A 26,260-nucleotide genomic window follows, 5' to 3' on the forward strand; every position below is an offset into this window, starting at 1 on the left:
TGCAAAAAGGTTCTATCATTCCCTTCCCCCATACACCATAAGCCTCGTCTGTTATTTTTATTTTTTTATGCATCCCTCATTATTAACACCCTACATCAGACAGGTACCTTCGCTATGATCACTGAATTAACACTGACACATCATTATCACTAGATCTAATAGTTTACATTAGAGTTCGTTCTTGGTCTCGTACATTCTATGAGTTTGTTAAATGTATGGTGGCATTTTTCTATCTTTATCGTTTCTTTTAAGATAGTTTCTCTGATCTAAAGGTCTTCTGTGCTGTGGCTATCCATCCCTTCCTACCCCCATTATCTCTTTTTTAACTTTGTTTATCTGTTAGTTGAGTATATCCTATATATAAAGCAAAATGCTATATCAACATTTGGAACGAATTAATTGATCTCATATTTTCAGAAAAAATATGATGTTCTCATGCCTGTAATCCCAGCACTTGGGAGGCAGAGGCAGGTTGATTGCCTGAGCTCATGAGTTCAAGACCAGCCTGAAGCAAGAGTGAGACCCCATCTCTAAAAAACAGCTGGGCATTGTTGCGGGCACCTGTAATCCCAACTACTTGGGAGGCTGAGGCAAGAGGACTGCTTGAACCCAAGAGTTTGAGGTTGCTGTGAGCTAAGATGCCATGGCACTCTACTGAGGGTGATGAAACGAGACTCTGTCTCAAAAAAAAGAAAATGGTGTTGCTGACAACTAAATGTAGTTAAATATTATAGTAATATATTTTGCATATTTTATGATGTAATTTTAAGCATGATTATAATGTGATTAACTTTTGAGTATGATAACTCAAAGACAGGATGGCCGTATTCTTTGCTGTTTTATCATATTAAACACCTTCTCCTGTGCAGGTATGACCAAATCTAAAATAATATGCTATTTTGGTGCAGGTTTCTTTTTTTCAAATACAATTGGTACTTGATTCAATGGGGTTTTACATTTTCTTAATTTATGGAAATTAACAGACATTCTATTCCACAATTTTAATGTTGCTTTATGTAGTTTAGTTAGGTAAAACATTTGTGTTAATTTATATCAAAATGAGTCATAAATGAAGGCATATTCACCATATTTCTAAATAACTCTAATACTGTAGATGATTACATATTTGTATATATTTTTATATTTATTCATAAACATAATTATGTACTTTTAAAATATGTCACATGAACTAGACCTCATGGATTTAAGATTGTATTGGAGCTTTGGCTGCGTGTACACTAATGTTCAGTATGTCTAATGAGTGATGTGCACAGAAGGATTCATGGATACGATTTTTCATGAATATGTAAATAACAGGTATGGAGTTTAGTGTGAAGATAAAAGAGTGAACACATGGTCTATTATTCTCTCCTAAAACATAACAGGATTTTACATGGCACTAATTCATAAGGATATAGGTAATGAAAGAGGATTAAAACAAAGCAAACAATATTTTGGGAGCTGATAATAAGATCAATCAGTAATAACAGACTTAGAAGTCACCAGAAGTTGAATCTTACCCGCCATTAGTAACACTAGGAGGGAAAGCCGAGAAGCAACCAATTTGCACCTCAGAATTCCCAGAAGTCTTCAGAATTCTTGGTACCAAGAACCTTTAAAAGAGGAAGTGAAAGTCAAGCTTGAAACAAGAGAATTACTGGAAATCCAATTAAGAATGCTTCTCAACAAAACAAAGCAAGCAACAACAAAGACTAGCTAAATGGGTGTCCTCAAACTATGGCCTGCAGGTAGGGTGACCAGACATCCCGAATTTGGCGGACAGTCCCGCTTTTCAACAATTTGTCCTGCGTCCCTCTGCATTTTAAAAAGTCCCGATTTTTGGAAAGAATGCACTAATGGGCTGGAGAACAAGAAGGGAATATACAGTTTTCGGCCGCCATATGGCAATTTTTCTAGAATATGAGTTTTATATTATTTTTGTTAATTTTATAATGTTAAACTATAATAAATAATTGCTGAGAAGTGATTATTGAGAACTGCTTATCAAAGTTTGCCTTGTTGTCAGGCCTTGCCTGGCGCCGTCCCCTGCCCCCGCCCCCTCCGCCCCGCCCCGCCCTGCCCCCGCTCCATCCCTGCTCCGCCCCCACACCATGTTGTCCCGCCTTATAGATGTTAGAATCTGGTCACCCTACCTGCAGGCCACGTGCAGCCCGCCTAGGGCATTTATCTGCACCGCTGTGTGTTTTTGTCACTGCTGCCTGTCCCACTTAGCAGCCAACTTGGGCTGGGCCCCGCAGTCTGGCCCTCCAACGGATCTGAGGGATAGTGAACTGGTCCCCTATTTAAAAAGTTTGAGGACCCCTGAGCTAAGAGATTTCCCTTTTCCTGCCTTAGCTGAATATTAGTAGGCTGGAAATTTTAGCTCCAAAAGGGGTAAGACAGTCTCCAAATATTAGCTGGAAATTTAGTCTCCAAAAGGGGCAAAACAGTCTCCAAATATTGGGAACAATGTGAAAACCAGGTGGATTAAGTGCGTGTTTCCACATAAAATATTGACACATCCCTTTACACACACGAATTATTCACCGCCTAACTCACAGAAAGCTGTCAGCTATCTCTGTGTTCTCCAAGCAGGTAATTAAGAATTCTTTTATGCAAAATCTAAGCAGTTCAATAAATAAAACATGCCGAAATAATATGGGTCTTTGAACAAAACAAAACAATCAGCCCATTGTCAAGTACTAGTGTATCAAACACCATCCATGTATTCAGAGTATTTATTCAGCTTTTTACTTAACTACTTATATGAAGCAAACAAAAATCTCTTGGCTTTTGACAAAGTTCTCTAGCAGAAAGGCTAAAGTAAAAAACAAATAGAATGTAAAAAATTAAAGAAATAGGGAATATATAAGCAGAAGAAAACTTCCAAAATGAACAAACAAAAACGTTTGGCTCAGCACCTGTAGCTCAAGAGGCTAAGGCACCAGCCACATACACCTGAGCTTGTCGGTTGGAATCCAGCCTGGCCCGCCAAACAACAATGACAGCTGCAACCAAAACATAGCCAGGCGTTCTGGCAGGCGCCTGAAATCCCAGCTACTAGGGAGGCAGAGGCAGGAGAATCGCTTGAGCCCAGGAGTTGGAGGTTGCTGTGAGCTGTGATGCTACAGCACTCTACCCAGGGTGACAGCTTGAGGCTCTATCTCAAAAACAAACAAACAAAAAAACCCTAAGGTTATTGTTCTCTGAAACAATTGAGCATGACACTATAGGAAAAGAATAAGAAAATACTCTTAGAAATTAAAAAAAAATACAAATACATATGTATATATATCATATATATACACAATAGGAGAGTTTACAGGCAAAGTTGAAGAAAATTTCCATAAAGCAGAGAAAAGAGACAGAGATAAAGGAAATAGGAATAAGGTGATAACAGTAGCAGTAGTGATTAAGGGACCAGTCCAGGATCATTTCATTTAAAATGCCCTTTAAATGAATAGGCATTTTACAAAGGGGAAATGCTTAAAATTCAAGAGAGAAATCATGCAAAAATCAAAAATACTTTTAAAGCGTAGGACATGAATTTCCATAGTGGAAAGGGGCAAAGAAGTACGGGAACAATTGGTAAAAACTAAGTTTGGCACAAAATTGTGAATGCTATGAAGATATGAAGATTTTTAGCAAGAGAAGTAGCAAAAAAATTAAAAACTGAAATTCAGAGCCACAAAATTCAGAATGGCTTTATTTTTCTAAATATTAACAGTGGCCCAAAGCCTTACCTTTTTGCAGCTGAACATAAATGGTTTGCATATTGGAGCAAGGTACCCATCCAAGCTATGGTGGAGCTTAAGGAAAGTGTAGAAGGGCATTAGTTGTGTCCTCAACAACCTTTTTCAGAAATATGTTTCTCTATAATAGGGGAAGGAACATTATAGAAACAAAACCATCTATTTGAGAAGAAAGTTTCATAGAATATCTTTTATTTATTTATTTATTTATTTATTTGGCTGGGGTTGGGTTTGAACCCACCACCTCCAGCATGTGGGGCTGGTGCTCTACTCTTTTGAGCCACAGGCACTGCCCAGTTTCATAGAATATCAAAAATATTTTTTGTGAGCAAGAACATCATAAACATCAACTTGTCTAGATGGAGACTATTAAAACACTGTGAAAACATTTTTTTTTTTTTCGGGGAGGTGAACTTAAATGTGTGATGCATGTAAAAATACATTGAGAGGAGATTGAAAAAAATTGGCAGAGTTTGAGGTTGAGTTTTTATTCAACAAAAAATAAATGAAATAAAAAAGATAAGAAATCGTTAATTCCAGAGGGAACAGAAACTTCTGCAGAAAATAAAAAACATCGCAACAAGGCATCCCTGGGCTAAAAATAGCAGGTAACATAGTTACACATTTAATGCTGAATCTTTCCACCTGGATTTTGAGAAGTGTCTGACGGAGGGGGACAGTTTGAGGGAAGGGTAAGAGAGAGTTTAAGTTTTTCTTTTCCATTGTAAGAAGCTGACTTATATGCAACATAATCAAGAAATTGCTATAGAAACATACATTTTAAGAGACAGAGTAGACATCAAATAAATGAGTAAAAATCTATTTACGTGGCTTCAAAATGTTACATTTTCTGGACTGATTTTAATTCTCTGATTTTGTTTTATCCCAGTTGCCCCACGTCAGTCCACTCCTGAAATGGACTATTATTATTCCAGGAACACTCCGAGCATTCTACCCTTCAAAGTCTTTGAACTTGCACTTCCCTTTTCCTGAAGGGCTTTAACAAAATTTCCATTGTCATTTCTTGCTTTAAATTTCTATTTAACATTTATTATCCTCTAATATTGCACTCAATGCTGTATTCATTATCTTATTCATCATCTGGGTTCCCTCTCCATCACTTGCTCACATGTTTAACTCACAAGCTCCATAGGAAAGGGGCATTTATTGTTTAATATTTCTAGTGCCTAGAACAAAGTGTGAGATTCAATAAGCACCAAATAAACAAGGGACCATTAGATAAAATTAAGCAGAGTTATGAATAAAAAAATAAATTCACAGCATATAATGAAAAATAATTTATAAATGTTTATAATGGCTAAATAAAGGGACAAATATCATTCTAAAGACTAAAGTAGAAATCGCATTATGTTTTTAAGGCACATGAATTTCTTACATTTTAATGAAATATATTTATTGAAATGACTACTCTCCCAGAACATATATTATCCTAGAAAAGAAAACACGAATGGGAAAAAGAGGTAGAATATAATTATTGATATTGTCCGTGTGAGTCCCTAAGACTTGCTCTAAATTTTCAGCATGAAAAGTTAGGGAAGAAGAGTTCTAAGATCTGAGCCACTTTCACATCTGACATTTCTTGCAAGATTCTATTTCATTAATAGTTGTATTATGCAGAACTCTGTTACTGTCATTCAGAAACGGTTTGGAGATATATGTCATTAAAGAGTTTGCATGCATAAATAAGCATATTATTAATAATCAATGGCAATTAGCACACAATACAATTCCTCTTAAATTTAATTATATGCTTGATTAAGAGTGTTTGGGTACTTAATTGAAATGAGAAGGTCCAATGATACTTACAATCCTCACTTATATTCATATTACAATCCTAATAACTCCAGTATTCACTCAATCCATGCAAGGTTCCTATTAATTTTAATCAGAAGTACACTTGCTCACTGAAAAAGTTTGAAATGCAATTGGATAGGTCACATCAGGGAAAACTGTCTGCATTCTGACAGTATAGAAGGAGGGAAGATTCTAGTGTAAGTAATTGAACAGAGAGATAATTGTCATAATTGGTTTCCATTAGTTTTTCACAAGTTTGGTGAAGCAATTCTTATTGTACTATATTATGAGCTATACCCGGGAACAAAGCTAGTTAGCATGATTAGTAGTTGTCAATGCTCAAAAGGTAAAATACATTTTAAATTCTAAGATCTCAGTGAAGATAAATGAACTGAATCACAATGTAAATGCGTCGTTGAGAAACCTTTGCCATTGTTAAATGTGATGTGGTTTGAATAGAATTAAATCAGGCACATTCAATAAACTCAAGACTCATAAATAACATATTCGGAGAAAAATGAGTGCATGCACAAATGGCCATCTTTTCAATATGAAACAAGTGACCATTAAATGAACATTAGAATACAGTGATAAGAAGAAACTCTCAACATAGCTGAAATCATAGTGAGTTCTTATTAATTTGCTTAAGCAATGCAAATAAATCTTGGTAAGAAGCATGGTATGAAAAAAGAAAGTAAAGTATCATAGCCTCACTGGCCACAGAGTGGTAGTAAATAGCAGAGGTAGGATTCAAAGCCAGGTTTATTTGATTTCTTTAATGGAGTTTTTACAACTTTATTTCATTGTTTAATGATAAGGTCAACTGAAAGAAAGAAAACCAAATGAAATAAGCCCCTTTATTTGTTTTAGTTTTCCTCCACACTTTAGAGCTGTCCCTACAGGGAGGAAAGGTCAAGCATTTCTCTGGATGTCAAGCCCAGAGCAAAAGTATCCCTTGCCATTCAGAACGTTCTTAGGCTGTGGTTTTCACTTCCCCACCATTACTGCTCCCACAAGGATAATTGTCTTGTACTTCACATCAATAAAGAATTCATGGGCAGCGCCTGTGGCTCAAAGGAGTAGGGTGCTGACCCCATATACTGGAGGTGGTGGGTTCAAATCCGGCCCTGGCCAAAAAATTGCAAAAAGAAAAAAATTCGGATTATTTTTTCCTCAAGGGAATTAAATTTCCAAAAAGCTTTGCAATAATTTGGGATTGCTCATAATTTTCTATTTGCTCAATTCATCTTGGAGTTAAGCTAATTCTTTAACCAAGTCAATATTGAGAATTTAATATTTCTCAATATTTCTTCTTTAATATTGAAGAAATTTCAGTTTAAAATATGCACATAAATGCATAACATCTGACTTGATTATGGTCACAGGTAAATTGAATAGGCAGAGGATTTACAAATTGTAATTTAGAGAATTTAAAAAACGAAGAAAAACAGCAATTGGTGACAAAATCATATGTTTGAACACATTTGAATAAGAGATCAACGAATATAAGAGAAAATAAAAACTTTTGGTTACAGCATGAAAGCAATCACCATGGACTGAAGAGTTTGGGGAATCTTATGGAGGAGGTAGGGATTGGTTTAGATCTTGAAGGACAGAAAGATCCATATAGGTAAAGAAGGCATTTAAATAATAAGGGAACTTCTGAGCAAGGATACATATGACATGTTGGTGAGGCAGGGACTATTCGACTAGAGCCTGTGAAGAGGCAAGTGTGGGGCAGACTTCTGAGAAATATAGAGGGATAGTGTCAGGTTGCCCACTAGTTAAACGTGAGCAGGGTGGATGGTGGGTGCTATTTTAGGCTAGCTTGAGTCAGGTGGGCCTGAGTTGTTATGGGAACAGAGCTAATAGAGACCTTGCAAGTGGGAGGAATTTGTTTAGGGGAGCTGGTTATTTGGGGGAACTGACCAATGCCCCTGAGACTTTTCTAATGTGAACTCCTAGATGTAGCCATATTGACTTTGGTTGTGGTGGGAACAGACTGATTATGACTCTAGAGAGGGGGTTCTCAAGAAAGAATAGATGTGGTGTCAACGGAGTCTCCAAGGACTGATCAATCGGAAAGAGACAGAAAAATCACAAAGTAGAGATACCGTCAAAGCCTCAGTAGAGCGTCTTTGGAGCATGCACACAGTTGAGGTAACAGCATCCCTAAAAGACCTACCCTCACTAACCAAATAAAAATCATACTCACCAGCACCATGGAACTTTACAAATATTACAGCAAGCCTTGGAAATTACCTAACAAGTATATAAGAAGGGAGAGTTCCCAATTCCAGGCCTTCTTCATCCTTTTCCAAGGAAAACCATGACTATCTCCCCCCCCACACACACTTACCATAAAATTAGGGAGTCAGAATAAAAGGAGAGTTCTTGTTAAACTCAGGGTCTTTACCACACCCAGGGGCTGACCCATTCCCTCCTTGGAAAGTGTTATGCTTTAATTGTTAATAAAACTTCGGCAATTTGCCGCTTCCACCTGCCTGTTCTGTTCATTCATTCTGTTGACTCAGTGCCAGTAACTTTACTTTGGTGCTGGGAACCAAATGAGACCTGATCCCTCCACACCTAACAGTGAGATTATGGAGATTTTGATCATAAAGTGGGAGATCAGATTTTCTTTTTTAGGCAGAGTTGGAGGAATTGTGCAAAGTGTTTTAAAAATAAGCTATAAACTAAAATAGGATGAAGGAGAGAAACTGAATCTTAGGCAATGCGATGGAGCTGTATCACTCTCCATTTCTGTTTCTCAAAAAAAGTTAAAAAACAAACAAAAAAACAGAACCACATTTCTGATGCTCTTTTGTAGGGTATGTGAATTCAGTTCCATCAAAGGTGTACAATTGTATAAGAATGAAACATGAAATTTAGGCACATACAATTTTCCCACAGATTCTGGCTATCAAGTTCATTATCAGTATTGCATTATACAGCAATTTCCAGTAATTTCCAGATTTCTGTAAGTTAAACCACAGCGGTCCTATTTGTTGCCTTTTACTATGACTTTCTGATCTTTGAAATGTAATGTGGAAGTGAGGGAAAATTACCCCTTCATCCCTGGAAGTTTCACTGAAAGATCAACTGACAAGAGGCAGATTAATAAGAAAGAGATTTATTTACGGTGATCATGGGGAGAATCACAGAGTGATTACCCAATATCTCATCAGGGGCTAGAAATTTTTATACCCTCACTTTAGAGGGGAGAGGAAGATGAGGAATAGAGATAATTCTGCTTAGGAGCAATAAATGGTTACCAGGGAAAATGAACAGGTACTTGGGAGAACAAATGGGGTGGGTAACAGGTTGCATTGTGAATAATTTTCTCACTGGAAATTAAATTAATCTGAAAGAGAGGTATTATATTTTAAAGAATTTGTGTTCTTGATCTTTTTTCCTGTAATATATTAAGATAACAGGGAAGGAAAGGGAAGTCAAACATTCTTTTTGATGGGTCAATCTGGGTTGAGGAAGATAGAGGGAAAATCCCTTCCAACACCCTGATCTCTAAGAACCTTTAATTTAAAATACTTTCTATACCAAGGGCTCATATCTTGGGGTGAAATTTTCTTTTATTTTTCCTTTTATTAAGTTATATACACATAGATCAGGAATACATTCATGCTTTTGTGGGGTATAAGGTGTTGATTTTTTTATACAATTTGGAATGGTTACTGCTTGAGTAATTTCAGGTGTTTTTCCTCAATCCCTTTCCACTGTTCTGAGATTGGTAGTAAAGCAGCAGTAACTACTGGCAAACCGAATTCCAGTGGTGGCCTCAAGGTAGCTGTCCCATTATTGGTCTAATTCTTTATTAGTAAAAGTCCAGATTAGAACCTACTCCTAGAACCTATATTAAATACTTTTTTAAGTGTTCTTTTTTTCTTCTGTCAGTGGTGAAATATTTGTATTAGAAGTAATGTGTTCAAAGAAAAATATAAAACACGGTTCACTGTTTCATGGTCAGAAGTAGTACCAAGAAAACAGATATTATGAGTTTGACAGCTGGTGACTTTTGTGTATTATGGCAAGTGGCTGGTGAAGTAATTGCTTATGACAGTGTGAAAGGCAGACCACTGAGGCTGTAGGTCAAAAGGATGAGGTTAAAAAGAGCATGTTAAGGTGTGTTACCAGTTGCTGGCTACCCGTGGCAAGGTTTGACAGCAAAGATAAATTTAAAGAGTACAAAAGTACAGTTAGATGGAAGAAATAAATGCCAGCATTCAAAAGCACTGTAGATTTCGATAACTTAATGTATATAATTATGAAACAATATAATACTTGTAATGTTCCTGAGAAAGGACAAATAAAGGGGTTTCTAACATCATGTAAAAAAGCCTGGCCTGGTGGATAAGGATGTCTGAAGGGGCCATAGAAACACTATGAGAAAACTGTGACTCAATTGATCCAACCTACACACAAGACAGTTTCCATGTCTGGACGCAGACTGAACACTACATACTACAAATACCCCAAGAATCGTTAAAATCAACAGTTGAATCATCATGCCACAATTACTGCCAAAAAAGGAACAGGACAAGGATATGAGGTGACCTAGGTAGTCAGTGACCAAAAGAAAAGGATGAAGTGGGTGGAGATGCAGAGAGACCAATGAACGTGTTACACGATTTCAAGGGGAGAGAGAGGATATTTATACCTTTGTTGTAGTGCCATTGTGTCAGGGTCTCTCTTTTCTCAATTTCAAGATAGACCTCCTTCTACCTCTCTGGAAGTTCACTAAACTTTCTGTTTGCTTAAATAAATTTTCTCTTTATTATACTAAAGCCTGTGTGAATTTACTTTGGTTTTCTACCTGCCTACCCTGTTGCCAGTTTTTCTTTTGGTCTCTATCCATTTCCACTTTCCGTTTGTGCCAGCTCTTGACCCTTTCCCCCTCAAGACCTTACTAGTTCTGTGGAGTAATCAAACCAGCTCAGCTGGGTTCAGGGAACCAGACCCAGAACCCCAACAGTTCCCAGCACAAAGAAAAAATAAATGATTGAGGTAGATATAATCCCAATGAGATATTAAGAAATATATAAACTCTTTCTCCAGAATACAATTCCTAAAATAGACACTCCAAAGTGATGTCTTATTGTACGTTAATGAACTGGCTGACAGCCCATTTGTAGTTGTAATATGGGAGTTGATTATAGAAAAGACTTTTGGCTCCAACCCCCTACCTAGGGGAAAGAAGAGGCTGAAGGTTAAGTTGACCAAAGGTTTAATCAATCATGTCTACACAATAAAGCCTCCATAATAACCCAAAAGGACAGGGTTTGGTGTTGAATCTGTGGCAGTGTTTGGAAGGTGTCGTGCCCAGGGAGGGCATGAAAGCTCTATGATCCTTTCTCATTTTACACATGTTTTCATCTGAATCTCTGTACCATCCTTTATAATAATCTGATAACCATTTCCATGAGTTCTGTAAGCCTCTCTAGCAAATATTAATACATCAAACCCAAAGAGGGGACCATAGGAACCCCATCTTGCAGTAGATTGGTCAAAAGTTCTTGATGTCCAAATTTGCATCTGGTGCCCAGTGGCACAGGTAAGGCTTGATAACTAAGCCCTGAAATTGTGAGATCTGATGCTATCTCCAGTTAAATGGAGTCAGAATAGAATTGAAGGACACCTGGTTACTGTCCATAGCAAAATTGATTGCTTGCTTGGTGCTGGGAAGACTCCCATGCATACATTTGATTGCTCACATTTTCTTTTTTTCTTTTCTTTTTTTTTTTTCTTTGAGATGGAGCCTCAAGCTGTCCCCCTGAGTAGAGTGTCATGGCATCACGCTCACAGCAACCTCCAACTCCTGGGCTCAAGCGAGTCTCCTGCCTCCGCCTCCCAAGTAGCTGAGACCACAGGCACCCGCCACAAGGCCTGGCCATTTTTTGATTGCAGCTATCGTTGTTTGGCGGGCCCGGGCTGGGGATTCGAACCCGCCACCTTAGGTGTATGTGGCTGGCGCCTTAGCCACTTGAGCCACAGGCGCCGAGCCCACATTTTCTGTGTATATGGCTTTGGGTTGGTGTGAGAGTGGAGGAAGAACACATGTAGAGTTGGTTTTGTTTTTTAAACACACATCCAATTACTCTGATTTGAACAATACATATTGTACATAGGCATCAAAATATTGCATGAAATCCAAAAATATATATGATTACTAAGATCAATTTAAAAAAAATTTAAGAATAAAACAGAGAAGGGCTCAAGCATAAATCGGTCATTTTCAAGGAGAGATGAAAGGAAGTAGGGTTTAAAATTCCGAGGAATTATGGGTTGGAAAAGCTAACAGCTTCTGTGTAGCAGAGGATAAAAACATTTATCAGAATCGTATATTAAGTTTCTTAGTCTAAGGATAGAGAAGGTCTGATTGCTGCCCAGAACTACTGTTTTAGTTCCCTCAAGGTAGTCCCCGGAAAAAGAGGAGGAAAGGCATGGCTAGAACAAAGTGGGGCTGGAGGCGTGTCTTCACTGGCACGACACAATACCCGAAAACAAATTAACCAATTCTGAATAAATTTGTGGACACGGTTATTAGCCAAATAAAACTCAGTGTTTTCAATCCCTAAAGCAATATTCAAGCACCTAACTTACATTAGCTGATGTATGCTATCAGCATGCTCTATCCCAAAGATAGTTTACTCTCCAGCACCACATGGCAAGTGATGACAGAGAACACAGGACAAAGGAGCACCTCCTAGAGAATAGGACCAAGGTCCTCGAGGACAGGAATCTCTTCATAATGCCTGTCCCATAGGATCCATTCATTTCCATGACATTTGACCATGAAATATTCCCCTTTCTTTGGGTTATTTATTGTGACCATACATTTCCTACTCCATCTACTTCCTCTGATCCATAAGGATCTATAGCTGGCCTTGACGATAAAACAAAAACAAAACAAAACTTCTCTGTCATCCCCCAGAAAACTTAGAATGTAAGCAAATGTAGCAATGAGACAGGATTTTGTCAGCAGCGAACAGAAGGAGAGATGGTTTCTTTTGCCTGGCATTCCCTCATTAAACACCCAGTAGCCTAGAATTTGATATTTCACCTACCTAGCTCTACCTTGCAGATAGAGATAATCCCTAGGGGATGATAGAGTGTCAAGATGGAAAAAAGGCTTGAGTCTCTAATGACCTGAGAGCACAGTCCAATCCTGCCTAGACCAGAGCAATTAGAGAGTCACATCAAAAGAAATAACTGCTATCTTATTTGTGCCTATTCCTTAAGAATTTTGTTTTATATTGTTTTTGTTGTTGGCAGTAATAGCAGCAGCAGCAACAGTTCAGCACTGACCCTAAAATAGTAATTTCAAGTGTCTCCAAAGTGCAACCCTAATATTCTTTCCTGCTGTGTCATTCTGTGTTTCCTCATGGATATGGTGCTCTAGTCTATCCAGCCTGTTCTGCACATTGCCTTTGACTTCATCTTGCACACTCCTCTCTGTGGCTCTTAGGCAAATGATTCATTTGACTCTTCCTTTGGCACCTCTCCGACTAGAACCTTACTTATCTCTTCGCATACAGAAATCTTTCTTTTGTGTGAGTAGAACGTTTGTAAGTTCTACTGGTCAATATACAGAGATGGTTGACATAAGCAATTAAGCCTACTATACTGATACGTACATGTGGTGTGTCTCTATGAAAATTGGGTCAGTTTATGAAGATGGTCAATGAAGGGAGGTTCTACAGTAATAGTAAACATGTTTTAAGTGTTCAGCTCATGGAATCAACTTTATCTTTTAATTTCTAGAAGGTCATTACTATGTAAGTCTCATCTTTCTAAGTGAGTGAGAAGTTTCAACAAGATAGGAATGGATTCATATTTTCATAGCCCTTTGACATTTCTGCGTAAGGCTTCGATAATTATTTGATGATGGATTAATTGCTAAAATACAGTGGCATTTCTCAGTCATCATATTTGATGAATACGTAATCCAGTAAACTATCCATGATCAGCTTAACACATCTTTTCACAGAATTAAATTACTTTTATCCAAAAGTCTTAATACAAATACTCGTCCCAATTCTGTCGCTAGGAGAAAAGAATCTATTCATATTTTTCTTTTGTACTGAATCAAGCTATCAAATTCTACCCCATACCAGATGCAACATTAGTCCGTGTTCAGGAGTTAAAGTGAGTATGGCCGCTAAGATGCCTCTTTTCTATATTTTTATTTTTTGGTTTGATAATATTCTGGCAGCTATAAGAATATAGTTAGTTTCTAATATTCTTAACCTTTTTTCAAATCTTTCTTGACCTTTCGCTCAACCATCTCAATACATTTGTAGCTAGATTACAAGACAAAAAATATCATATTGTTTTCATAAACTCATTTTAGGTGTTAAAGTTTATGTTGCCAAAATGGGCACAGATATTTGTACTTGGAAAACAACATTAATCACCTCTTATTTACAGATAAAAATACGTAACAGCTAGTCCTTGTATGCTGTGTAGTGTATTTTCTACCTTGTCTTAGAGTATTCATCTTGTTCTGACTCCCAAATGCTTCTCTGTGGTGCCAGTGGGTCCTATCTATACCCACGATATCAAAACATAACGTTATTCCCTAAATAGCATAAATGTTTACGTGGTTTGCTTTACCCTCACTCTTCCACCGCTTCATACATCCCTTCCTTCCCTTGGAAATATATCCAGCCTAGGCTACCTCAAGATTTATTTTAAGAATAAAAAGATTTATGACAACAGACTTTTCTCCTACTGCCTGAAATATATTTCAATCAATGTTCATTTCCCCTGTTAAATCCATCTAGTAATCTTTTTCCCTCCAGGCAACCTAGCCAAGAAAGTACCCTTTTGCTCTCATTTCCTTTCCAGCAGTCAATAATTTATTCCTTTTTAATTAAGATAAAGTAATAATAGCCAATAATGGGCTTTTGTTCTTCTGGTTAGCGATAGCAGTCCTTTCTGAAATTTCAGGATGACTTTTGAAATGGCGAATGTTGCCTCGTGTTTGCTCATCTCTCATATCCCAGGGAGGTCTGTGGCATCACCAGCAGCTTAGGAATTACGCTCAGAGAGAGGAAATAACTTTTAGAAATGAACGCATTTTCATAGTAAAACAGATTTGAAGGGCATAACTATGAAATTTGACCCATACATGATTATATGCTGCCAATATGATCTAGTGTCTATGATGACACAAGTTCAATTTACCATATACCCATCTCTCTGTTACACACTGCAGGCTCCACACTGTAATTTTGTTGCTAAGCATTTACTTTTAAGCATGATGATCAACTTTCCTATTTTTCTATTAAACATATAATTAGATTTACTCAATTCTTTTCTTGCTTGTCAGCAACACAGTGTACTAAATTTTTGATAAACAAAGATGACTTGAAGCCTCCTCTTCTCCAAATGCTTACAGTCTGGTCAGGAAGCAAGTGTGTGAAAGTACATGTCACTCTCCTCTGTGTACTGAAAAAAAAGTCCATGAGGAAATGAAAGATGTGATAAGTGATTCGAAATACTCACCAAATGTTTGCTTAAACTAAAGGCCCCAAGTGAGTTCTCAAACTACACCCTCTATGTCCCATGTGAATAAAATGATTCGTAATTGTAACGAAGAACATTTTATGCCATTAAAAAAGTTTGAAAATGTATTAGTTCGTTAAGTGCTTTGCAGTCTCAGGGCAAGAGGTGGTACGTACTAGGTGCAAGACACTTCCCTTCAGCCCGATGCTATGCAGTCCTAAGTGATTTTTAACCATCTGGGAAATAAAACCTTGAGATTAATTTTCTGTGAGAAATACAAACAACTTGATTTTACTTCCTTTAGTAGACATAATTTTTGAATGTTTTAAAGCATTGTTAATTGATCTCAGCAGGATCATGCTTCATCTATTTGACTGAATAATTATGCAATTCTGTAGTCGCGGTATCTGTTATCCTTTATTTTATTTTATTTTATTTTGATTCTTCATTCCAATTTTCAGGGTCAGGTTTATTTTTCAGATAATTTACTCAACATTTGTCTTTTCCAACTACCTGTGTACTCCTCCAAACTGGGGATTTGTTTTTTAGAGCTGTGGTTGTTTTAATATGTTTACTAGTATAAGTTACTCTTGGTTTTCTAAAATACTTGGTAAGAGTTGTAGTTTAAGTTTTCCAAGGAAACCATGACAAAATCTCTTTTCTTCGTGGTCCTTTCCAAATACTGTCTTTCAAAATTTAAACTGTATTTTAAACTTTTTTTCTTCTTTTTAAAAATTATCTAGATTTCTTTTTTTTAGTTAGCAGGTCATCAAAGACACCTTCTGATAATCACTTTGCTTGGGATGTGCTTAATATATGATTCAATCAACAGGTGTAATATGAATGAACAATGACACCTATAGTAATATTTTGTTAATTTGGTTATAAATTTTCTATCAAAAGTTAAGGTTAGACCTTGAATTTCCTCTAAGACTTAAAGAAGAGTAATCAAATTTTATCCTTGACTGAATTTCTATTTTTTATTAATTTTAAACACATAGAGAATGATCCAACATAGTTAATTAGCCTTCATGAAGATATGGTACCTATGACCCTTCCTATGGTAGATCAAACATACCTACTTTTGATGACTCAAGTGCAAAATTGATTATAATAATTATAAAGTTGCAAGTTACTGAGATAACAATATTTGGCACATACTGAGTGCCTGAGCAGAATATAAATGGCTTACACATACTGTTTTATGTAATAATATCAATAGCTTTAAAAAGTTGGTATTCACATATTAAAATAATATGCATTCGTCATTTTGACTACAATTATTTTTTACAAGTTAACTTTGATGATTTTTTGAACATATGAATCAGTGCTAAATTAGTACAGTGTATATCATGTGTGCTTGTGAAAATCTCTGCTCCCATGTACATTTAGAATGAATTTCAATTATTTACTAACAAGTATTCCCTTCTGAAGGGCTTATTGCACCCTACCACCAAACATTTAATAAAGGTTATAGTCCCCCTTTATATCCATGAGTCTATTAAAAGGATATATAGTCACTACATGAACTATCTATGATCAGTCCTGTCAGGGCCCGGGACTGATCAGGTCTCAGGCCTGGCTTAGGTATGTTCTGGACACCGACTGCTAAGTTACCTTGCTCAGGTCTCTTAGGTGCCGGAGGGCTATCTACTTTACCTGGAGAGAGAGGGAGAGGGAGAGAGAGAGGGTGAGAGAGAGAGAGAGAGAATCTGAGCTATACAGGTATTTCTTAAAACTCTCACTCCTTCTAGCCATAGGCTATATGGGCTGCTACACAGTCCTTTTGGAATATATTTTTCCAATTTAGTTTCCACCCCAACACATCCATAAAACCTGTCTTCACAGTATTGTCAAACCTAATAACTACTATAGTACTTTGACCCTTATGCTTTTCTATTTTGAATATACTAGTTTAATAGTTCCTTAAAAAAAAATCAAGCTAATTTTTTTACCCTACTTCAGATCACAATTTAAGCCTTACTTCACAGAGGAGTCATTTCCAGACCTCCTTTTATTCAAGACTAAGTTTTCTCCATTATATGCTTTCATTACAAAATAAATGCTTCCTTTATGCTCTTGGACACAATATAGTTAATATGCAATCACTTACTTATTATTTGTGGTTACCTCCAAGTTATAAATCTGTGAAGGCAGGATCATGTCTGTCTTCTGCAAGATTTTGTGCCCCGAACATTGCTGATGAGAGATTCTTAAAATATACTTGTGGAATGCATACCTTCTTTCCCTAATTAACAATTTATTATTACAAAATGGTCTAAGGCATTTAAGTTAGAAAATCTAGGCACGAACCATGTATCTATTAGTTATTTAATCTACCCAAGACTAAGATTCCTTTCTATACAATGGAGGAAACAATATATGATGTTAGGTATTTGTTGAGTTAAAAAGGAAAAATGAATGCGCAATGTCTATTGAACAGCCTAGGAGTCAAAGCTGATACTCAATAATGAAGGTTGAGTATCAGTATTGTAACCTGAGAAAGCAAGAGAAGTGATATTTTGCTAATTGGTGCACATCACAGAGCAATGTTAATGGTAACCCTTCAAAGCTCCTGATGGTTAAAGTATTGTGTCCTTTATCATATAATTTATTTTGTATCTTCATTTAACTGACGTAGTCCCTAAACTCTACCTTAAATAACACAGTGGGATTTTTAAAAATTTATCTTGAATATTATCTAAGGAATTATATTGATGTGTCAAAAATTTATCCTTTATACTGTAGAATGGTTTGTATTGCCAAAATGCTTTCATATTTGCTGATAATTTCAATACCTGTGAGAAGAGAGGTTAAATGAAATATACATTTTCCATCCAAAAACACATGAACTTTAAATTGACTGAATCATCTGTGATGGATAAAGCAATATACTTAACATATAGGGCAGCCGTTCTCAACCTGTGGGTCGTTACCCACAGGTACTGTATTAAAGGGCCATGGCATTAGGAAGGGTGGGAACCACTGTTGTAGGACCTCTGACCTCTTCAGAGACTTGTTTTCCAATGATCTTCTCAATTTAACAAGATTGCCAACTCTTAATATTTGTTTTACTTGCAAGTCTGATCTCCTGGCATCAATTCCAAGATTAGAAGTTGAAAGGCTGCAGCACAGAATAGTTATTTTAAATTCATGTTTGCATTTTTAAACTCAATCTGTGCTCAGCCAACAATCAGGTAAAAATGATTTAAAAGTTTTAAAGTACTACCTCTCCCACTCCCATCTTATTTTAATTCCCGGTTTATCAGCTATCAGATGACAATTAATCCAGTTCTACAATTGTTTTAATTGACTCAAACTTTTTGATCAATGTTTCCATGTCATCTGCTGGTGAAAGAGGATAAAAGAGAGAAGAGGCGAAAGGACGCTGTTTGTACATGTAATTATTTGCTCCACACAAACAGTGAGGTGACAAGTACAATATGACTATTTTGCTTGTGCCTCTGATGAATTACACAAAAATTTTTCATTTTATTGTTTAAATCTCTATTTTCATATTTTTAAGCAAAATCATTACCTATGATAAACACTTAGATATATATGAATTATCGGTTTATATTTTACTTATTGAATATGGTTGGGTGTGGTCTGCTACAGCCCCTCACAGTCTGGGGAAGCATTGGGGGAAGGACCCCCACCCTCCAAGCCGCCTCTCCTCCTAGATTAACATTCTTTTCACCTGCCAGAAGTCGCGTAGCCCCTACATACGTTCCTTGTCACAGCTTTTCCTCTTTAATGTTAATCCTTGCCCCAGGTGTTAAGATTTACCTTCTGAACGATCCTTTATAAATAAAGCCACTTCCCCACGTCCCTTGTTCAGGCCTGGCTGCCTTCCGACAGACCTCCCGACTCTGTCCTGGCTCTATTGTCATCTGTGTTTTGCGTCCCTCTTGTCCCTCTTCTTCATGTCCCACTGTTTTCACTCAGGTTATTTATCCTTCCTCACACTGGTTCGCGAGGAGGACAAGGTATGTTTTAAAATTATATTCTTTGAGTTTTATCTTCAAATGACCAACATTGTTATCAGTATATAGATGAAATATATTTGAGCCACAGGCAGAAGATTAGATAATCTCTTAAGAATCAATTCAATGGCTTGGTGCCCACAGCTTAGTGGTTAGGGTCCTGGACACATGCACCCAGGCTGGTGGGTTTGAGCCCAGCCCGGGCCTGCTGAACAACGACAACTACAACAAAAAATAGCCAGGTGCTGTGGTGTGTGCCTCTAATCCCAGCTACTTGGGAGGCTGAGGCAAGAGAATCACTACATAGTGAGTCTCTGTCTCAAAAAAAAAAAAGAATCCTATGTTATTATTCATTCACTGTTATACCTGATGGGTTTTCCATTTTTGCTTTAGCTATTTAGTTCTGAGTAATCTTTATTTGTCCATTTAAAGCAAAGTTAAATGTGAATAAAACCGATCATATTTAGAGACTTCTTTTCATTCTTATGTTTTCCCTCACCTTACTGCTTCCTGTGAAATAATTTGGAAACTACTTTTCTCCTAGATATATAACTGTATGATAATTGAAGTCCTGACCTTAATTATTTTTTGGAGGATGGAAGGGAAAGTAATAGATTGATTCTAAGGCCAAGGCTATCGTTTCATTACAAGTGTTTCCTTTGTTATTACTATATTCAGGGAATTGAGTTCTTATTCACTTTACCAAAACTTATTAACCTAACTATTTCTTGCAGCAAATATATCATCTATTAATTTTTCAAAAATTAGGTGTTTCATGAGACTACTGTTCAATCCAAGCACTTCTTTAAAACTAGTTCAAAATTCACAATAAACTTATATTGTTTTGCTTAAAGTTCAGTCAGCTTATGTCTTAGAGAAATAATAGAGTTAAATATTAGCAAGATACCTTCATTATTGCCATTTAAAATATTTTATAAATTTTTACAAATATTTTACAAATATGATTGTCCTGTCCTCAATACATTTTTTCTCTACTAAATTGACATCATATTTTAAATTAATCTGTAATATATTTACTTGTATTAGAAAGTTCATACAGCAAAACTAATGTCAATTTAGAAAGAAATTCCAAAGATTACTCTAATCCAATTATAGAAAAACTCAACATTTCATCTCTGTATACATAATTCTTATGCATAAGTGCCCCTTGTTTTTGAAAATCTGAAACTATATGTATATTATGATACATTTTTCCTATTTTGACTTTTTTACTTAATATTGGTAGTATTTAACATGACAGTGGTTTATAATTGTTTTAACTGAATAATACTGTATGTAACTTATTAAATGCACAAATCCTATAAATATCAAGGCAAAATGGGAGCATATTTTATTCTGCACTATAGATTATTTTGTATTTTATTTTGTAAAAACAGTAGTTCTATACACATAATTAGCTTACCTTAATATAACTACTTAGGTAACCACAGTAAAATTGTCAGAACTAAGAAATTAACAGTTTTACAATACTATTAACTAAACTGTAGACCTTATTCCTATTTGAATATTTATTATGTCATTAATGTATTACTGTTTGTGTTTTCATTTATTATTCATAATATAAATGCAGTATAACATAATAGTAATAGAAAATTAAGAAAACAACGAGGACAGTAATTTATCCTTAATCTCTTTATTCTGAAAATTCTGCTATTTATATATATTTTTTCATTTGAAGTAAAATTAGATCTTTTTAATTTTGGGGGTTTGAACCTGCCAGCCCCAGTGCATGTGGCTGGTGCCCTAACCACTGAGCTCTGGGCACTGAGCCCAAATTGAATATTATTATATAAAATCTCTTAGGTTATAGTATGCTTGTTTACCTTTATATATCAACTAATTGAATAACAGGGTAATAGGTAAAATATTCTGATGTATCAATCATTTTCTATATATTTTGCATAATATCCTAATTAAAATGTCACAACTGTAGAGCTCAGGTTATTTTTATATTTCCTATTAAAGATTCAAAGTGAATAATAATTATAGCTCAATCTCTCTAACCTCAAAAACTCCTCCATTTCTGCTGCTCTCTATTTTTTTCATTTGAATGAAAAAAAGTTTCCACCCTAAATGAGTATTTTACTAGATGAATGTTTGCGGTTTAAGGTTAAGTAGAAGCATTAAAGTGCTGGATCATATTAATGAAAATGAATATACTTTGTTATTAGAATGTAACTTTGAAGAAGCCACATAAGAAATATGAAACTCAGTTTTATTATCTGTAAGATATGAGTGATATTAACTTCAAAGCTTACTATGAAACTTATATGAAATACCTATAATTAAGTTTTCTAGCACAAATTGTAAAATTTAATTTCTTTCTCTTATTTCACTGTTACATGGGTTTGGAGTGAGTGTATTTTTGTGACTCTTCCCCAAAGAAATAAGGATATCAGCTCGGCGCCTGTGGCTCAAGCGGCTAAGGCGCCAGCCACATACACCTAAGGTGGCGGGTTCGAATCCCCAGCCTGGGCCTGCCAAACAACAATGGCTGCAACCAAAAAATGGCCAGGCATTGTGGTGGGCGCCTGTGGTCCCAGCTACTTGGGAGGCTGAGGCAGGAGACTCGCTTGAGCCCAGGAGTTGGAGGTTGCTGTGAGCGTGATGCTATGGCACTCTACCCAGGGGGATAGTTTGAGGCTCTGTTTCAAAAAAAAAAAAAAAAAAATAAGGATATCTGCACCTACATATAATTTTATGACTCTCAAAGACAAAAACATGTATTAAAATAATTGTAAATTCTCCTTTTCTTCTTCTATAGAATTGCAGAGCAGCTCCTGTGGAAACCCAGGGGTTCCACCCAAAGGTGTATTATATGGTGCCAGGTTCGACGTTGGGGACAAGATCCGCTACAGCTGTGTAACTGGATACATACTTGACGGCCACCCTCAACTCACCTGCATAGCCAATTCAGTTAATACAGCCTCATGGGATTTTCCTGTTCCTATTTGTAGAGGTAAGAAAAAAAAAAAAAAAATATATATATATATATATATATTATTCTGTTTGAATATTTGTTTGAAACAATGAAAACATTTAAAAAATAAGAGTTCTCATATATGTCTATAATGCACACACATGACTATATATCATATGTGACAATACAGAAAAATAATACCTGCAAACATATAAGGTTATTTGTGAAATGCAGAGATCTATATGTCTATATTTATATACATATTTATGAATACATGGTATATTTATATATACATATTCATATAAGAAAACATCTGGAGTTGATGTTTAGAAATCTAATTAGGCTTTTGAAATCATTATTTTTTTTAAATAATGACAGAATAATTAACTTTGTAAAATACTTCTGATAGCATGGACATTTGTGAAGTTAATGCCATTATTTATTATTAGTACTGTAAGACTATTTTGTATTATTAGGACAATAAATAATATCATAATATGGGAAAGGTTTGCGGTACAGAGGCTAGAAAATTGAACAGATTCAACATTTGCTAAATACATAGATGGATCTTATCTACAGAAATTCTGAAGACCAACATTGTTATTCCTCTGGGCTCTCTTTTATAATAAACAAAAAATAAATGAGATACAACACAACTCCTTTATCTTTGGATGCATCTTTCCGTAATTCATCTATGAATAGGATGTGGGAGACTCCAACTTCCTATCTAAATTATTGTGTCGCTTCCTCCCAAACATGTGGCTGCTAATACCCGAGGTAGAAGCCAGGGAAATCAAACCCAGCCTCTTATCCTAGCTTTGCCAGTCACCATATGAGTTACCGCAGGCATATTATTAGTTCAACAATTTGAGCTTCATTTATCTCATTTTACAATTGAATGAGAAAATAAAAAAGCACCTATTCCATTTGTTGTGAGGATGAAATAAGAGAGCCCATACCCCGCCCTCTCTAAAGGGTCTGCTCCCTGTTCACATCCTTTCAAAAGGATTGTAAGTTAGAGTCCTTGGCTGCTGGTGCTTCTCCTCCTATCACTGCCACTAGTGCTCCCACAGCGCTGTTGCTGCTATGATTGCAGACTTCTGCTATCAGCTAGCATTGATTTGAGCACTAAACATGTGTTAGGAATTTTGTAAAATTCTTATTGTAAATTTCACAGTAATAGGAAAATAAAGCTCAGATGTTTAAAAATAATGGCTCAAGGTTACTCAACTATTAGGCATCAAGAAAAATGAAGAGGCTGAGGTTTCTCTGCCACAGTTTCATAGATGGTAATTAAGGGGAAAAAAAAAAAAAACCCTCTTATGTCAGGAATGATGAGTGTTTCTAACTACTCACAGCAGTACCAGGAGACAGAGTATCAGGATTTGTGCCTGTTTCAGAAACCCTAATTCTCATAGAATGACATGACTAGGGTGAGATTCCTGGATACATACTAAGTAGTATTAAAAAGAACCAGTAGCTTAGGAACCTGTATCTTTATAATGGGCAATAAGCATGCCTGTAGTTTTTTCCATAAGAACGACTATGTCTGTCTCCCAGGGCAGTAAGTAAACTTGGCCTTCACTTGAGTGGAAGACACTATTATTCTAGGATATTATCTTTTCCTTTTCAGGGAATAGGGAGGATATTGCCTCACTCTGTTTCCCAGACTGGGGTGCAGTGGCATCATCATAGCACACTGCAATTCCACTTCCTGGGCTCAGGCAATATTCGTGCCGGTATCTAGGAGTCCAGTGCAAGCCCAGATAAATATTTATTTTTGTCTTTGTTTTTACTTTTTGGAGAAATTAGGTCATGCTATGCTGCCTAGTCTGATCTCAAACTCTTGTCCTCAAGCTATCCTCCTGTCTCAGCCTCCCAAAGCATTGGGATTACAGAAATGAACCACTGCACCTAGCCTAAGCTGTCTTCTATATAAATATCTTTGAAAAGATATTGTGGTACACAGAATAGAAAGACAGTCATAACCTCTGCTCACAAGATGTGCACAAGTGTGACAATATGATGAAGAAATGTGTCCCAAGAGTAAATGTGGTATCGTAGGGAAGCCAGGTTGAAAACGTCCCCCGGATTCTGACCCCTGAGCTTGTTACCATTTTGACACTTCACCAAAATAACTTGCGTCTCTCCTTTAGAAGCATTTTTATAAAGAGAAGTGCAATATTTTATATAAATCAGCCTGAAGATATAGTCATTTTTACATAAAATTCCCTAAGTTAAAAAGACTTGTTAAAATTGTTAAAAACCAAGAATTTTAAAAGGACTTGGTATACTTAACAACCAAGAAGCATTTTGAAGGGACTGCGATGAGATATTCCTCTACGCTAGGTGAAAATTAATCTCGGTTGTGGGCCTCCTTTTCCTTCTCAATTCAAATGATAACCTTTGTTATCAGAAAGGCCTTATTCTAAATACTGATTCTTTCTATTACTAACTAGAGTGTTTGAGCAGAAATGGAATTATTTCAGAAACTATTTCTTTAGCCAGAGGAATAGGCAGAAATACAAAAATCACAACACTGCTAGAGGTTAATGTCAGGTACAAACTGAGTAATTGCTTCTGTTCTATCATCCCGTTCCTCAGTACATGTCACCATCTTCTCCCTTAAGGAAGGATATACAGTCAACAAAGACTAATTTGAATCGGATAATATACCGTATCCTTCTATCCAAATCTAGTCCTAAAACAGACCTTCTATGGTTCTTTTGCTATTGCTGTTTTTGTTTCAAGGTTAAATTCTGCCGTCAGAATATACACCTGACTTCCCTCCTCCTCCCCAGTCCCTGCAGTCTTATTTTCTTCAAGTTCCACTCTAAACTTCTATAAGTTTTTTGATCTATCAAAGAAAATGATACCCACTGTTTCTGTAAATGCTGCCTGCCTACCTTCTGTCTGCCAAGCTCATGTATTTTGTTTTTTACCTCCTTAGCAGTAATTAATACTAATGCATAAATTCACTCATTCTAATGTACTTATAAGGGCCTTCTCTGTACAAAGTATTATTCCCGTGTGGAGGATCAAAAGATTGATTAACAAACAGTTTTTTCCTTTGAGAACCTGTGGTCCAGTGTGGCAGGTCATAATGTGATCGAGTACTGAGAAGCACAGAAAAACAAACCTTGCCTGTTCTCACTCGATATGCGATAGCTAAAGATTAAAAATAATGTATGATAACTGCTTTAATTGCAGAATCTGTAGCGTATGCTAGGAATCTTGAGAGGTATGAATACATCTCATTGAGTGGAAGAAAGTTCAGCTAGGGACAATGCTTTAAGAAAAGATTTCACAGAGGATTGCTAAAAATATAAATTATATGGAGCAAGAACATTTTGAATGAGGCAATAATTCATGTAGAAAGTACAAATTTTCCTTTCCTCACTCAAAAGTAGTTCTCATGTGTTACTAATATTCACTGGCTAAGGGTGGAGTATAAGTCATACTTCACAGAGCGCATGATCTAATTTTCTAAGGGGCAATTCATCCCCCCCAACCAATGGTTCATTAAATCTTAAAGAATAGAAGACTCGTGTGTTTTCATTGTGTGGCGTTGTCCTTTAGTTCAGAAGAAAAGGTGGGAGACTGCTCAGTCCATGCCTTCCCTCCTCTGCTTTTTGCCACTCGATGCCACACTGATTCTTTAATTTATAACTTCGCAGGGGGCTGATAACTTTGTAATGATCTGCTTATTGCTTCCCCCTGAGTTTACAAAGAGTCTTTCCTGGATGAAAGCTTTGCTTTTAGAGAGTTCTTTTTGATGCTTCCTAACAATCATAGTTTAATTTAAAAAAAGAAAGACTGCCACATCAGTCCAGAGGGTATAGTGTAAGAGTTTTTGTGTTTGTTCAGAAGCAGGATGAATTTTATCAACACCATCTGCCAGGATCTGTAAAGAACAACTAGGTGCTGGGACAAGAAATATGAAGAGTAAAGCGTAATTCCTATGCTTTGAGACTGGAATGAAAATACCTGGAGCATGTGTGTCACCTGCAGCCTCTCCTTGGACAGATACTGTTATGATATTTTCTCCTACTGACCTTTGATATTGCCTCAGAGTCCTCCTTACCCCAACGCTCACAGCACTCCTTATTAATTAGGAGCTGTTGGTAGACCAGGTGAAATGGGTATGCTATTCCTAGATTAAATATTCAAAAATTCATATTCTATATTCAGACTGGCATCCTGATATACGTACCTCATGGAAAGCTAATACAAGTGTCTGT

The 26,260-nt window shown here is 36.3% G+C and overlaps 1 protein-coding gene across 2 annotated transcripts in view; it reads left to right on the forward strand.

Moving 5' to 3' along the window:
- Positions 1-26,260, forward strand: part of CSMD3 (CUB and Sushi multiple domains 3) — a 1,080,374-nt gene that overhangs the window by 216,456 nt on the left and 837,658 nt on the right. For both annotated transcript variants that reach the window (XM_003782396.2, XM_003782397.2), the window contains exon 4: positions 21,864-22,058. In XM_003782396.2, coding sequence (XP_003782444.1) covers positions 21,864-22,058 — 195 coding nt within the window. The remainder of the gene's footprint in view (positions 1-21,863; positions 22,059-26,260) is intronic.

Source organism: Otolemur garnettii, unplaced genomic scaffold, assembly GCF_000181295.1.
Source record: "Otolemur garnettii isolate 467f Iridium unplaced genomic scaffold, OtoGar3 scaffold00004, whole genome shotgun sequence".
NCBI lineage: Eukaryota > Metazoa > Chordata > Mammalia > Primates > Galagidae > Otolemur > Otolemur garnettii.